This window comes from Strongyloides ratti, assembly GCF_001040885.1.
Source record: "Strongyloides ratti genome assembly S_ratti_ED321, chromosome : 2".
In the NCBI taxonomy this organism is placed as follows: Eukaryota; Metazoa; Nematoda; class Chromadorea; order Rhabditida; family Strongyloididae; genus Strongyloides; species Strongyloides ratti.
This window is the reverse complement of record NC_037308.1, coordinates 16,500,374-16,516,267: the sequence shown is the minus strand read 5'-3', so window position 1 is coordinate 16,516,267 and position 15,894 is coordinate 16,500,374. Positions and strand designations below refer to the sequence as shown.

Genomic DNA, 15,894 nt, shown 5'->3' with positions numbered 1-15,894 from the left:
TTTAAATCATGTCTTTTACGGTTAAAATTACTAAGTTTCTTTCTCATACTTTTATTATTAAAATAAAATCTTTATCAAACATTTAAATAAATAATTTTTACAAAACATATAATTTTATAACTTTAAGAATAAGGTCAAATAAAAGTAAGCTATTTTTAAAAACAATCTACATATACACATAAACAATACATCTCATTTTCATAATATTTTAATAATTAATATTTAAAACTTGTATTATTTAAAAATTTTACTTGTTAAGTACATTTTATTTTTTTTATAGAATATTTTATAAATTTTTTTCTTTAAAAAATATTTGTATCGTAAATTTATAACAAAAAATAAAAATTTTTTAATATATATTGTTACTTTCATTACATTAGAATTAAAGTATGATATAGTTTTTTTTTGAATTAATTTTTTTTTCATAGTAACTGTTTAGCAATTTTTGCCGTTTTTTTTTTTTTTTTTAAAAAAAACTATATTAAATTTGTCAAGTGTTAATCAATTTTTAACTAAATGTTATATAGAAATTCTTAATTTTGTGTTTTAGAAAATGATTAGGAAAAATTATTTATGTTTGTGTATGATAATTATTAAACATAAAATACAATAATTGATTAAATTTTTATAAGATTAATTTTATGATTATATTGTTATTTATTACTTAAAATATTTATGTTGAAATTTAAAACTTTATTTGGTTTTTGTTCTTATTCTTTTTCAAGTGCAAATGAATGTCAGGAAATTAAAACTAACATTTGATTCATCAAAAAAATTTTGTTATTCATTTTCAGTGACATCTTTTTGCCACTATAATTTTTGAATATTTTACAAATTTAAAATTTAAATATTGAGAAAAGTAAATATTTTTTTTTCGTACACAAAAAACAAGTCACAAAAAATAAGTAAAAAAAATTATAAATAGCAACCTTTTAATATTCATTTAAAAATAGATAGAATAAGTTTAATTGCTGTTATTATTTGTAATTTAATGTTTATCGTTTTATTTTTTTTTATACAATTACAAATAATAAAATATATAAAATGTGTATTAATTTATTTACAATATTATAAGTTATTTTTCAATACCAATTTTTATTTAAATAACATTGTTCTAATATATTAAATGCCTAAAAATTTTTTTTAAAACCATGTCACTTTTTTTAAAATGCCACAGTTAATATATAATTATTCAAAATAATCTTATTTTATTTTCAATTTTTACAAACAATTTTTTAATGTATTATAACATTTTCTAATGAAAAATACAATTAAATCTCTGTCTTTAACATAATTGTGTATTTACTAACTCAGTTTAATAAGTTTTTTTTTTTTCTTGCATCATCTTATATCTTTGTAAAGAAATTATATTATTTAGAAAAAAAATATTTTATGATAATCAGAAGTTTCATTATAAACAACAATTACATTTATAGTTATTTTATAATATTGTTATTAATATTATAAATCTAAATTTTTATTAGTAATTTTCAAGAAACATACAACTATACAATTTAAAAATAATTAATTAAAATTTTATAATTTATATTTAAGAAATATCATATAATGTTATGAATATTTTTTTTTTGAATAACATAGTTTATCATAATTTTTGTTAAATAAAATGAAATGAGTTAGTAAATAAATCATAGTTGAGAATACATATTAATATTATTTATATAAAAAGATGCATTTAAATGAATTAATAACAATTTTATATTCATCTACTAATTTTCCGAATTTTTTGTTTATAATGTTTTTTACTACATATTAGGAACCGTCAAAACAGATTAGTTGGCACATTTAATAACTTTCTGGATATGATGTTTTATTAATTTTTATAATAATCATAACTTAATGTTTTTATTTTATTTTTTTTTTTAAATAATAAAATATATTTTCATTTATATTTAAAATTATAACATTTGTTAAGCATAGGTTATCATTATATAAAATATTTATATCAATTATTTTCTATTTATGGTTTCAAACATTAATATTTGATTTTTTAAACATTATAATGTTCTAAATGCTTTATATAAACTGTTTCTACAAATAATTATGAACTACTATTTTAATATAATTATAAAATAAATTATTACTTTTAATCTTTAAATATAAATAATTATATTAAAAAAAATTATTTTTATTACTTTCTAATTTTACAAATAAAATTATGATATATTATATAAAAACTATCTTATTAGGAAAAATTAACTTTAATTATATAATTAGAGTTTAAAAAATATTTTTAAAAAAAAAACAAACTATATTTATTATATGTGAATATAAAAATATATTTATAAATATTACGATATGTATTAATGATTGTTACTTTGATAAATTTATATTAATTACTCTAATTATAGTTCACTGAAATGCAAATAATATTAAATATAACTGAAAAAATATTGCATAAAGAGATTTGTAGAACTTTCAATCATGAAACGTCAAAATGTTTATGGAGGCAAGTTTTTTTTTTCTTTTCTACTTATTAAAAAAATAAAAACTTATTATACAATAAACTAATAACATTAAAAGAAAGAATAATAAAAAACATTCTTAATTTATCTTTATAAATAGGTTATTTACAAAAATTAAGAATAGCATGCAATCATATTATTACCATGGTATTGTTATTTTTTGTTATTAAACATAACATTTATTTTTATTACTCAATAATGAATAAAAATAAAAATTATATAATTAAAAAATTGTTACTTTTTATAAGGATGGCACAAAAATACACTACTAACATATTTAGGATTCTACATATTATTTTAACAAATTAAATTTTCATTCAATATGAATGATGGTGCGTTTTGTAAACTTGCACTTCAATATCCATATTTAATTTTTTCTACATATCAAAGATGTTATTTTTTTTTCCGTGATAATTTCTTTTACACATTAAACGTATTAAATCATTTAAGAATATAATAGTTACAAAAATTATTTTTTAAATTTATATATTATCGTAACTTATTCTTATTTTTATAAAAACTTGATAAATTTTTATTTTTTTTTATAATATATAATTCTTATTATTAAAAAAAGATATATGTATAGTTATTTACTAACAATTTCCCAATAATTTTAGAATTTTTCATTTAATTTATTATTAAACTTTTAAAATTTATACAAATAAAGTATAATTATTTTAAAGTTATGAATGAAACATTTTCTAAATTCATATATTTTATGAATGATGCAATATTTTCAAATCATAACTATAGGTGAGAAAAAAAAATAATTTAATTAATAATTTTAATAATTTAAATTTAAATATTTTTTTAGTGGCTTACTTGTACTTTTAATACAACCTTTATTATGTATAATTGGTATACTATTGAATCTTATTTGTATGATAGTATTTTTTTCAATGAAAACAGATGGTTATTATAGAAAAACATCTTATTTGATAATGATAGCATCACTAAGTTTTTTTAACTGTATTCAATTGTTTTTATCAATTTTTGTAATAATTTTACCAGCAGGAGAAACGGTATGTTATATATTTAAAAAAAAAGAATAAAAAATATTAATTTTTAGTATATTGTAAAAAAAGAACATATGAAAACATTAGAAAAATTAAGAATATTTAATTCATATACTCTTCCATTAGGATATCCATTTGTTATGATGGCTAATTATTGTTCTGTATGGATAATGACATTAATGTGTGCTCAAAGATATCAAAATCTTCTACCTGCTGGTCATGTATTAAAATCAAAATTAATTTTTTTAAAAAATAGTAAAAAAGTTATTATTATAGCTTGTCTATTTGCATTTGTCTTAAATATTGTAAGATTCTTTGAATTTACATGGGATGGTAACAATTTAATTAAAAGTAAAGTATATGGTTTTTGGTATATACTAATTATGGAAGTAATAATTTATGGAATATTTGTTTATATAATTCCTCTTCTTTTTTTATTATGGTTTAATTTTAACAATTTAAGATTAGTTGCATTTAAAAATTGTCCTCAAAAAAATACTTCTGTAGAGTATAGAACTATTATGATGACATTTGTTATTTTTGTTTTTTTTATCCTTCTAACAACAATGTCTGTAACACTTCGTTTAACAATGATATTATTTGGTTCATGGTTAGGTAGTCAGGCATTTGAAACCTTAATGGATATTAATAATCTTTTAATAAATGGAAATGCTTTTGTAATTCCAATTGTTGTTATAATATTTACCAGAGGTTTCAGAGATCTATTTTTTATGATAAAACGAGCACCATCTCCAGACGATCCATATATACCAATTACAATGAAATTAAATAAAAGAAAAGATAATACTGAGGAAAAAAAGCAATTTTGTTATTATTTAAGTGATTGGTTATATAAAAGACAAATTTTACATACGGAACCTGATTATTTTGACGATGGAAGGAAAAAAGATATTTGTGAAAATTTTCAAGTATCCAAAAATCAAATACAATGTTTATTAAGTGAAAATACATCTTTGATTCGAGATGCTAATTCAAATGTTAATTAAAAACATTTATTTTTTTTATTTAAAAAAAAATTAATAAATTATTAAATTTTTTTGAAAAAAAAGCATTATTATTTGACTTCATAAAAATGAAGCATACTTTATGTTGTTTTCATTTTTTATTTTACATTATTACCAACAAATTCATCATTTTTATCTTCACTTATATTACTTTCATGAATATCAAATTCTTCTTCCTCTTCTTCTATATCATCAAATGTTTCAATTCTACTTTCAAGAACATTATTCAATGCGTTAGCTCTATTTTCAGCTAATTTAAGATCGCTCTTAACTGATTGAATTGTAGCTGTCATTATTGATAACTCTAATTCTAAATTATTTATCTTATTTTTATTATCAAGATCATGTTTTGTAAAACGGGCAATCTCTTCATTAAGTAAAGAAATTTTCTCCAATAATTGTTTTTTATCCATTTTTTCTTTGTCTAAAGTATTTTTACTTGATTCATTTAATGCAATATATTTTTCAATTTCATCACATTTTAAATTATTTATAGCTGATAAATGTTGATTTTGATTATGCTCCAATTCTAATTTACTTTCAAGTTCTTTAACTTTCAATTCCAAAATACAATACTTGTGCCTGTCAACACAATTTTTTGAGTGATAATTAACATCACTACTCATACTTTGAATCTCATCCTGAAGTTTTTTAATTGTTGAATTAAGATCTTGTATTGTTTCACACATTTCTGCTTTAAAAATATTTTCTTCTTTTTTATCTTCTATTAATTGTTTAACTTGACTTGTTAATTTATAAACTTGTTCATTGAGAAGAGTAACTTCGTGCTCTGATGTTGCCAGGTCCTGTTTCAATTGACGATTTTTATTTTCAGTTGTATGTTTTGATGATATTGCATTTTCATATTGTGCTTTAATATCAGCTAATTCCATCTCTAATGATACATTAGTTTTTTTGGTAATTGTTATTCTATGTTCTGCATCTTCTAATAACATTTTATATTTTGATAAAAGTTTTTTGGAATCACTATTTTCTCTTTCATGTGAAAGAAGTGCTTCTTTGTCACGAAGTAATGTTAAAAGATTGTTGTATTCAAATTTATAATTTGATTGTCGCATCTCATTCTCAGAATGTTCGGATTCAAGCAACCTTACTTTTTCTTCTAATAATCTGTTTTGATTAAAAAGTCCTTTATTACTAACATTTAAGTCTTCAATTTGTTCCTCAAACATTTTTTGTCTTTTATTATATTGATGACGTAGATCAATTATTTCACTTTCTCTTTGTTCCATCTCTCTACTTATTTGATTTTTCATTTTTTCAATTTGTAACATTAATCTATTATTATTTTGATTAAGAATTTCATTTTTTTCATAACTTTCCTCCAACTCATCTTCCATCTCTTCCATTTTTTTTTCTAATTCTCTTTTATTTTGTAAATTATCACCAGTTAAATCGTTTGTTGAACGAGATGCAATAGACAATTTTAATTCATCAAAATCTTTACGGAGCTTAGAATTATTTAGACGGAGTTCACTATTTTCATTTTTTAAAGCCTAAAGATAAATAAATGATTATATTAAACAATTATATTAATAAATAAATAAAAATTACTTGTAATTCTGATCGTTGTTTTTCAAAATTTCGATTTAAATCATTTCTTTGTTTGGAAATACTTTCTTTATCTTTCAATATATTTTCAATTTTTTCTTGACATTTCTTTTCTAATTCATTTACAGATTCTTGTTTTTTAATTAATATTGTATTTGTACTTTGAATATTGTCAAGTTCTCTTCGTACATCATCCAATTCAGCTTTCAATTTTTTTATCATTATTTTATAATTTAATTCATTATCACGAAGTTCATTTAATTCTTCCATAATACTACAATTAATAGTTTCTGTAGGTGTTGTTGATATACTATTTAAATTACTTTCTGTATTCAAAGTTGATTCTAAAATATAATAAAAATAAATAATTAAAATATAATAATAATAATTTTATTTATATTAATATTTTTCATTTATATATATATATATATATATATATATATATGTATACCTGTAAAATTTTTATTATAATCAGGAATGGATGAGAAATCAAATTCTGAACTATTTTCTTTTTTACAAGGAAAAATATTCTCATATCCATTATATATACAACCATTTTTAGTATAACAATAATAATAAACTTCACGTAATGATTTTGATGTCATTACAAAAAAAAATTATAATTTTTATTATTATAACTTTAAAAAAAAAGACAAAATTAAATATTTATTTTAAATGAAACTATAAATTTTATATTATTACAGATATTTTATTATATAATATGTGAAAGACTGTCTTACTTAAATATAATTGTATTAAAGTAAGAATAAAAGTAATGTATGAAAAATGATATTGTTATTATTAAATACTTTATAATAATGTAGAAAAGTGTTAAGTATAAACAGAGTAAAATGTGATAAAATTTAAAAATATTTGTTACATTATTTTATAAAATCATTATAAAAAAAAACATGCTTGTAATACTTTATAATGAAAAATATTTTTATTTAATCTTTCAAGAAGATTACCCACTGTTTAAAAATTTTAAGAAACTAGTGTATTTTATATACATTTATATAAATACAATATACTTGGAAGAAAATTATTAAATTTACAAAAGTTATTGTTCTATTAAAACTCTTTTACAAAACATTAAAATAAGAACAATATCTTAATAGATATTTAAAAATGTCAATATAAACTTTTATCATAATTATTATCTTACCTAATTCAGTATAAGATAAAAAGTTAATTATTATTAATATTAAGAACAAATTAAATAAAGATAATCATCATAATTAATATTAATAATTGTTTAAATTTAATTTTATAGTTAAACTTACTCTTTTGTATATCTTTTAATTCTTGTAATGCCACTTCTAGTACATTTTTTTCATCTATTACACTTTGAAATGCCTTATGTATATCATCAGAATTTTGCATTTCCATTGATATTTGCATCTCTAATTCAGCTATCCTTTCTTCAAGTTTAATTTTACTTAATTTTAAAGAAGAATTTTCTATTTCTAAATTTTTGATTTTTAAAGCTTCCTCACTAACTTGTTTTTCATGTTGCATTACACCTAACAAAGGCTTAACATTATAAAACAATTTAATCCATGGATCATTCTTTGTTAATTTATATTTACTATAATTTTTTTGTATAATATTTATTGCTGATTCTTTAACTTCATTTTCTTTTCTTTTAATATTGTAAACATATGCTTTACACATTCGTTGAAATTCTATCATTGTTGATGAAAGCATGGTATCTCTTTTTTCTTCTAACATATTAAATATGTCTGATTTAAGAAGTAAATTAGATAATCCAAAACGATAACTATTCTCTGGTATATTTAATAATATAAAAAGATTTCTTATACAAATACGATCATCACAAATATCATTATAATTATTATCTTCTTTAAGAAGGCAATTAAAACGCCTCCGAAAATTAATATAAATCATTTTTTCTGGAAATCCAATATTATATGCTCGAACTAACTCAAGAATAAAAATTGTTTTTAATTGTTTTCTTACAAAACAAACATCCATAACATCATTTGTAAATATTTTAGAATTTTTGTTATAATTATTCATTATATTATCAATGGTTGTTTTAATAAATGGAGCTATACAATGAATCATATATATGGATGACATTCTTAATATTGAATTAATAATACTATCTGCCTGACAGACAATAGTTGAAAAATATCCTGAACCATATTTTAAATTTCCTGATTCTGTATTTATGGCTTGTGTTGCTCTTCTCATTTTTTGAATATTTGAATCAGAATTTGGACGAAGAATAGGTAAAAATAAATTAGAAAAATCTTCATCTTTAAGAATAATCATACGTAAAAATGATAAAACAGCATTACCAGATTTTGATGGTTGTACTCTTTTACACCAATTATCAGCATTATATTTTGTTTTAAAATTATCAAGTAAATGACATACTATAAATGATTTCTTATCTTTATCACGTTTTATAACATTAGAATTATCATGATGTAAATAAATTCTATTAACAAATCCAATATCACTACCACCTGGATACATTGATTCTTCTTCAACTAATGCAATTAATCCTTTTTTTTTATTACTTCTTGCTTGAATATCTGCTGTTTTTGAAGATGTATCACGAGTATCAAAAAGTCTTGCCACATAAGAAGGATCAATTATTGGTCCATTTAATTCAACATCAACCTCCTGATTTGTATAAAATTCTACTGCATTTTTAAAATGAATATCATATGATAATTCTAATATTCTTTCATTAAAATAATTATTTATAAAATCAGAAAAATCTCCAGACATATTTGAATTAATTAAATTTAAATGACTATTATATCCAGGATAATCTAATAAAGTAATAAAAGTAGAAGAATTTTTAGGTGTAAATATTTCATTAATATGCCCAACTATACTATTAAACATTTCAAGATATAAATTTTTTATAAAACTTCCTAAAGCATCAATACCACTTTGATTTTTATTAGACATTTTAAAACGATCCATTAATGATGATACAGCTGGTTTATTATCATTATTTGAAGATCCTTTAAATATAACTTCATATAAATCATTAACAGAAATATTAAGAAGTTTTCCTGCATATTCAGCATGAGAAATATTAACAAAATTTGAACGATTACAATCACCTGTTGTTGCGGATGCCTGATATAAATGAAATATTACTGCAAGAATTTTATATATTCCAAATTTTTTACTTTCATTAAGTTTTATATTAGTAAAAACTTCTTCTAATTTTTTCCATGAATAAATATTATTTAATTCATTTATATTATTATTTCCTAATAATTTTGGTTTATCAATTTTATTTAAAAATAATTTTTCACGTAATTCATCTGGTATTTGATTATAAAATAAAGAACATATATGAAATGTACCAAAATTATTTGTTGATGATATTAATTTTTCTGTATCTAATAAAAATGTTTCAATTTTTAAACCAGAAATTGTTCCATTATTCTCTACTGGTAATGACAATAATTTGACATAATTTGTTGATGAAATACTAAATATTGAAGGACTATTTCCAAATACATCCAAAAGAAAGATAACATCATTAACAACTGTAGGAGAAATATTTTTTGACCATGAACCTACATTTATAAGATATTCAATAAATAATGAAATTTGATAAGATTTCCCACTACCTCTTCCTCCTGTAAAAACAATTCCTTGAGATCGTCCTGTTGATTGAATATTTCTTAAAACTTGTTGAGCTTTTGAATAAATATGTGGTGGCATATCATTTCTTCTTACACCTTTAATTTTTGGTATTAATTTTTTTAAATCACTACCACTATTAATATCATCTTTTAATATAGCAATTAAATTTCTTGTACCACCATCTGTATAATTTAATCCAGCTCCAAGGCGTTGCCTAATATTATGAAGAATAGTTGTATCATTAATATATTTTAAATTAGCAACATCATTTATTCCATGAATCGAATGAGGATTAGCTTTATCAATATCAGTTTCATCAACAATTAATTCTTTATTACCAACAGATACACGTACTCTACCATTATCCATTCTTTCTAATAATTCACACATAATATATCCATTTTTATGAGATAACCAAAATTGATTATTTTCAGGAATATTTTTATATTCTGTTGTATCTAAACTTGATTGAGATAAATTTAAATCATTATCATCTGGATTTTCATTATCATCATCAAGTCCTTTGATATCAGCTAACTCTGGCATATTTTCAACAATCAATTCTATAGTATCACTATTCATATTTTTTAACATATTATCAAGTACACGAAAATTCATCTCACGAATATCAATATTATTTATTGCTAAAAGAATATCACCAGGATATATTTTATGATGAAATTCTTCTACACGTGGTGGACCACCACAACCATCAGTAGGTTCTAGAAGAATTGATTGTTTTAATTTCCATTGACTATGCTTATCAGGTATTTGAATTCGTTTCCACCTAAATCCATATTTATTTATTTCATTTAATGATAATGTTACATTTCGTCGTGATGCTTTTACTGAATCAAGTGCTGGTAATTGTATTCCATAAAAATTAAATGATGAATTTTGAGAATCATTCAATTTTTCATTACTAATCATATCAAAATCTATAAAATATAACTTTTTTATTTAAATAGTAAATATTAAAATAAATAAATATCGAGAATTGAGATAAGAAAAATAAATAAAATAATGGTTAGTTTACCAGCAATAACCACAAAATAAAACATGTTTAAATAATCTGACTATTAAAAGTGTATGTAGCTTATACATTGTTTAAAGAGCTCCTACATTACAATAGGGGTATAATTTTTACGGTAGATTAATAATTTAATCATATAAATTTTTAAAAATAAATTATTACATTTAAACAATATATTAATATACTATTGAAAGTTATCAGTGCACAAAAAATATTACCATTAATTTATATATATATATATTATTTGAATTTTTCAATATATACTAGAGAAAATATATATTTTATAACATTTTAGATCAATGAAATTTTACATAGTATTATTATAAATATATGGACTATATAGACATTGAAAAAGAAAAAAGGATTTTGTTAGATACTCCTCACTTGTTTATAACAATTATATGTAAAGAATAAAAAAAAAATATAAATATTTCAAAAAGGTAACTTCTTTTGTTTAAGATGTACCACACCATTATGTTTTATTTAGAAAATTTTATTAACAAAAAAAAAAATAAGTTGACAAATTTTTTGTACTATATAATATTCTTTATAAAATATAAGTGTAACACAATGCGAAAAAAAAAGAAAACGCCATTACAATGTGGAAAAATGCTATAAATTTTATATATGTTATAGTTAGAAACAAAGTTTTATAAAATAATACTTATAACTATTGCCATTAAATAAAATAAACTTATAAATTTGATTAATGTTATAGAAATTTTTTGAATAAATTTAAAAAAAAAAAAGAAAAGTATATTAAAATATAAAAGGTAAAAATTCTAAAAGAATAGAAATAATACCGAATAAGAAGGTAGATACATTGACACCTTTCTATGATGGCATCGATTATGATGTTATTTTATAAAATACAATTGTAGAATGACCTTTATTAAAAAAAAAGGTCAATTTTAATGTTTAACGGTTAAAAAATTAAAATAATTTTGTAATAAAATTTTAATGGTTAATATCAAAGAACAAATGTTAAATTCTTGTATTAATAAAATTCTAATAATATTTATAAAAAAAAAATTATACTCTTAGAAGAATTCCCTCCATTGGTTTTAAGGTAACTGATCCTGATTTAATTTCAATATTTTCACGTGGAATAAAATTATCAAAACCATATGATGATGTAACTACTTGTATATTTTCTTTATTTATAAGAAATTTATCGTCAATTCCAATAGTTTTTTCTAATGTTGTTGGAAGATTAAGATTAAGAGCTAATATATATGCTTTTCCAGATAAATTTTCTAAATATCTATAAACATATAAAATACCATTTTCTAATATAACATCAGTAGTACCAATTTTTAAAATATCTTCACGTTCTCTTAATTTTCCTAATTTTTGGAAAATTTTTGACATACCACCTAATGTATGAAGACTATCATAAGCATTAACTTTGTCGGCATTTTTTCCTTTTCCAAATATTAATCCTCCCTCAGCTGTTGAAAATCCATTGTGATTATCATTATTCCATGACATAATTGGCATCTCTTTGGCATTCATTGATTGACTTGTTTGTAATCCATATTCATCACCATAATTTACTTTTAATGGTCCTGGTAAAATGAATTGAAGCATAGTAAGAAGATTGACAATTTTTTCTGAACCAACATTAAATTTATTATCTAATCTCTCTGACTCATTCTCTAATAAATTCCACATTATTTTTTTTGATGTTTGATTATTTATTCCACTATTGACATTAGAATAAATACATTTTGGAAGATTTCTTGATGAACAAGATTTTGTGAAAATTGGATAAATAGAATATGTTTCTGGAGTAGATTCAATAATTGATTTATCAGTATATATTACAAAATCTTTTGGTGTAAATTGTTTTATTGATTCAACTAATTTTCCAATACTTTTACCATCAATGTCTTTTGGATTTCTAAGATAAACTCCATCAACTCCATAATCAACAACTTTTCTGATGACATTTAAGAAATTTTCATTTACATCACTATCAGATAAATTTAAAATTCCTTCATCAATATTAGTAAAATATTGTTTATATTTACTAGATTCATTTTTTTGTGCCTCAATCAACCATTTATGTTTTTTACTAATAGTTAAAGGGATATCGCCAATAAATTTAATATTATGATAATGAGCATCAACAATTAATTGTCTTAAAGTTTCTTCATCACCAAATCTTTCATCAATTTTATCAAAATCAACAACATCATTAACATCAAAATCATCTTTATCTGTCTTAATTATTGGTGCAGGCCAAATTGAATTGACACCAATTTTTCTAAGGTAATCTAATTTTTGTGATACACCTTTATAATCACCAACACCATCACCATCAGAATCATAAAATGTCGGGACAAATAATTGATAAGAGATAGAATTTTCAAACCATGATTTTGTATCTACATTTCCGGAACATTTTGGTGATAAAACAACTATAAGAATTGCCCCAACAAACATAGCTGCCCAAATAATCCAAAAAAGGATAAATGAAAAAAATCTAATATACTTCCAAAATGGATCATTTCTATATTCTTCTAACTGTTCTTTAGTTAAACCAATAATTTTTGTTGGTATTGATACTTCAATATCACCATCAGTCTATAAATAATATTATTTATAATAATGAAATTAAAATATATAGTAAAAACTTACAGGAACAAATTTAACTGAACCTAATTCAGGGTTAGTATCTTTTGTAAATGTTTCGCTTCCAGAAGACATAAGTGATTCATTAGCAGCCATATTTGTTCTTTTTATAGTTACAAGATAGGCTGGTTTTTCTACCTAAAAATTAAATTTTTTTTTATTATCTATCTATATGATTGATGTATAATGATAAAATTATATCAAAGAACAAAATAAAGTGCATATTTATTACTTAATAAAATGTAAGTTAAAAAAAAATAATTGATAATCATTAAATATAATTGATAGATTTTTATATAACAGAATACTTAAATTAACATTTTCATTAATTAATTCTTTTTAAAATGATTTCCCATCAATATGTCACAGGCAACTGAACATTCATATAAATCAGACATATATTAAAAGTAAAAAAATAAAATTTTTCCTATGCTATATTGAAAATTTTAAATGATATAAGAAGAAGACTGTACTTTAAATAACGGGTGCATATAGAAAAAAAAAACTATGTATAAAGTTTGTTGGAATATATAAACATATTTTGATGGGGTATTAAAATATGTTGCTTTTAAAATATAATATAATTCATGTATGTATTAAATATTAGTGAATAGAAAATTCATAAATAAAATGTTTGCTTTTAAAGTTTTTTAAGTAAAGTCCTATGAAAATTTCGATTAAAATATTTAAGAATAAGGAAAAGAAATATTTGTTTAATTTAAACTTTTATGTCATTTAAAATTGATGTATAGATAAGATTTCTTTGTATAGAGAATAAAGGATTTTAAATATATTGTTCAAATATATTTATTAAAAATAATAAATTTCTTTTAGAGAAAAATAATACTTCAATATTTAGTAAAATTTATCAAAAAAAAAAAAAAATTTTTTTTATATATTGTTTTCATATTATAATAATATATATAAAAAAAAATAATTTTCTATCTATTATAAAATATTTATATTTTAAACTAAGGGATATATAATAAAGACTATTATAAATATTGATAATAACTTAACAAATACCTATCATTTATCAAAATATATACTATAAAACTATATAATATATAATAATATATAAAATCTTTAGGATAATAATAAAAGAAATGTTAGTAAATAAATACTTTCTTGAGTTAAAATTTTAAGAATAGATATATAAGTGACAACCATTATAAATATTATCTATACTTGTTGAATTTGAATAGATAATTATTTAATATTAACAATTATTAAAGCCTTTCCTTAAATTCACTTTAATAAAAGTTTAATGATGGCTAATGAGGCATGATATTTTAAATAAGAATAAACAAGTGTAATGTATTACATATTAAGACGGCAATAAATTTGAATTAATTAATTAATATTAACATAGATTAAATTTATTTTACTAACGCTTCACAACTGGCACTTCTTCTCACATTACTTATTAATTATTCTTTTAACAAACATTATTATATTTATAGTTAAAGAAATAAATATCTAAGAAAGGATTAATCAATCATATATTATTAATAAATAATATCTAAAAAAAAATATACAAATCGGTTAAATTAAAGGTTAATAATAATGTTGAGATTTTGGATAAAAATAATCATTAAATGACTAAATCTTTCATCAATCACTTTTATTTAATTTATCCTAATAAAAGTTTATACAATCTCAACTTTCATTACCTGTAATAAATTTTAAGCTTAACACTGAAGAGCACTTTATAGTTTAAAGTATTATATATGTAAATATTAAAAGTACAATTGATCTCTATATGGGTTAATAAAATACAATATACCTTACCAATTATCATATAAAAATATTTAGTTAAAGGTATTTAAAAGGAACAAAAAAAAACAAATATTGTTAAATTTTAATACTTTTTCTACAATATAATAATATTATAACAAGTTAAGTTACTATAAAACATTTAAAGAATGAACTTTTAAATAAAATAAGTAATGACATTTATTCTATTTTATAGTCAATTAATAATTATCATCATGACAATCTTAATATCCAACCTTTTTGAAACGAACAATTTATTTATTATTATTATTATACTTTTATCGATATAACTTTTATGACATTGATATGATGACTATTGTTATGTATATTTTTGTATGGTTCATGATCTATTAAAAGTTATAGAATAAAAAAAAAAACAATAAATTATTAATATATTATACTTCACTAATACAGTATATACCTAAATTTATATAAGGAAAATTTAAAAAAAAAAATTTCATTTTATTCATTAAAAAAAAATAAAAATGAAAAAAAAAAAGATAAAAAGTTATTACTTAAATTAATCCATAAAGTAATTCTTTTTTTGAACAATAATGACAATCCCAAAATTCATCACTTTTACATTCTTTTGATGGTAAACAGGTAGCAGGAGATGATATACTCACAGGTGGTCTACCAAAAATACCATGTATAGTTATTAAAATAACAAATATTAAATATAAATGAAAGTACTTTAAAACCATAATTTA

General features: G+C 20.2%; 3 protein-coding genes across 3 annotated transcripts; 1 reads left to right on the top strand and 2 right to left on the bottom strand.

The window, feature by feature from the left end:
* Positions 1 to 2,378: 2,378 nt before the first annotated feature.
* Positions 2,379 to 4,506, top strand: SRAE_2000521900 (GPCR, rhodopsin-like, 7TM domain-containing protein; the record flags this gene model as incomplete). The annotated part of the gene is made up of 3 exons (XM_024644205.1): positions 2,379 to 2,467; positions 3,298 to 3,505; positions 3,553 to 4,506. 3 exons carry the CDS (start codon positions 2,379 to 2,381, stop codon positions 4,504 to 4,506), a joined length of 1,251 nt encoding a protein of 416 aa, XP_024509789.1.
* A 116-nt stretch (positions 4,507 to 4,622) lies between these two features.
* On the bottom strand, positions 4,623 to 10,668 carry SRAE_2000521800 (Myosin heavy chain-like; the record flags this gene model as incomplete). The annotated part of the gene is made up of 3 exons (XM_024644204.1): positions 4,623 to 6,041; positions 6,100 to 6,440; positions 7,380 to 10,668. 3 exons carry the CDS (start codon positions 10,666 to 10,668, stop codon positions 4,623 to 4,625), a joined length of 5,049 nt encoding a protein of 1,682 aa, XP_024509788.1.
* Positions 10,669 to 11,803: 1,135 nt separating this feature from the next.
* Positions 11,804 to 13,504, bottom strand: SRAE_2000521700 (Neutral and basic amino acid transport protein rBAT; the record flags this gene model as incomplete). Its single annotated transcript, XM_024644203.1, has 2 exons — positions 11,804 to 13,360; positions 13,415 to 13,504. The coding sequence occupies 2 exons, from the start codon at positions 13,502 to 13,504 to the stop codon at positions 11,804 to 11,806; spliced, it is 1,647 nt and encodes a 548-aa protein (XP_024509787.1).
* Positions 13,505 to 15,894: the final 2,390 nt, after the last annotated feature.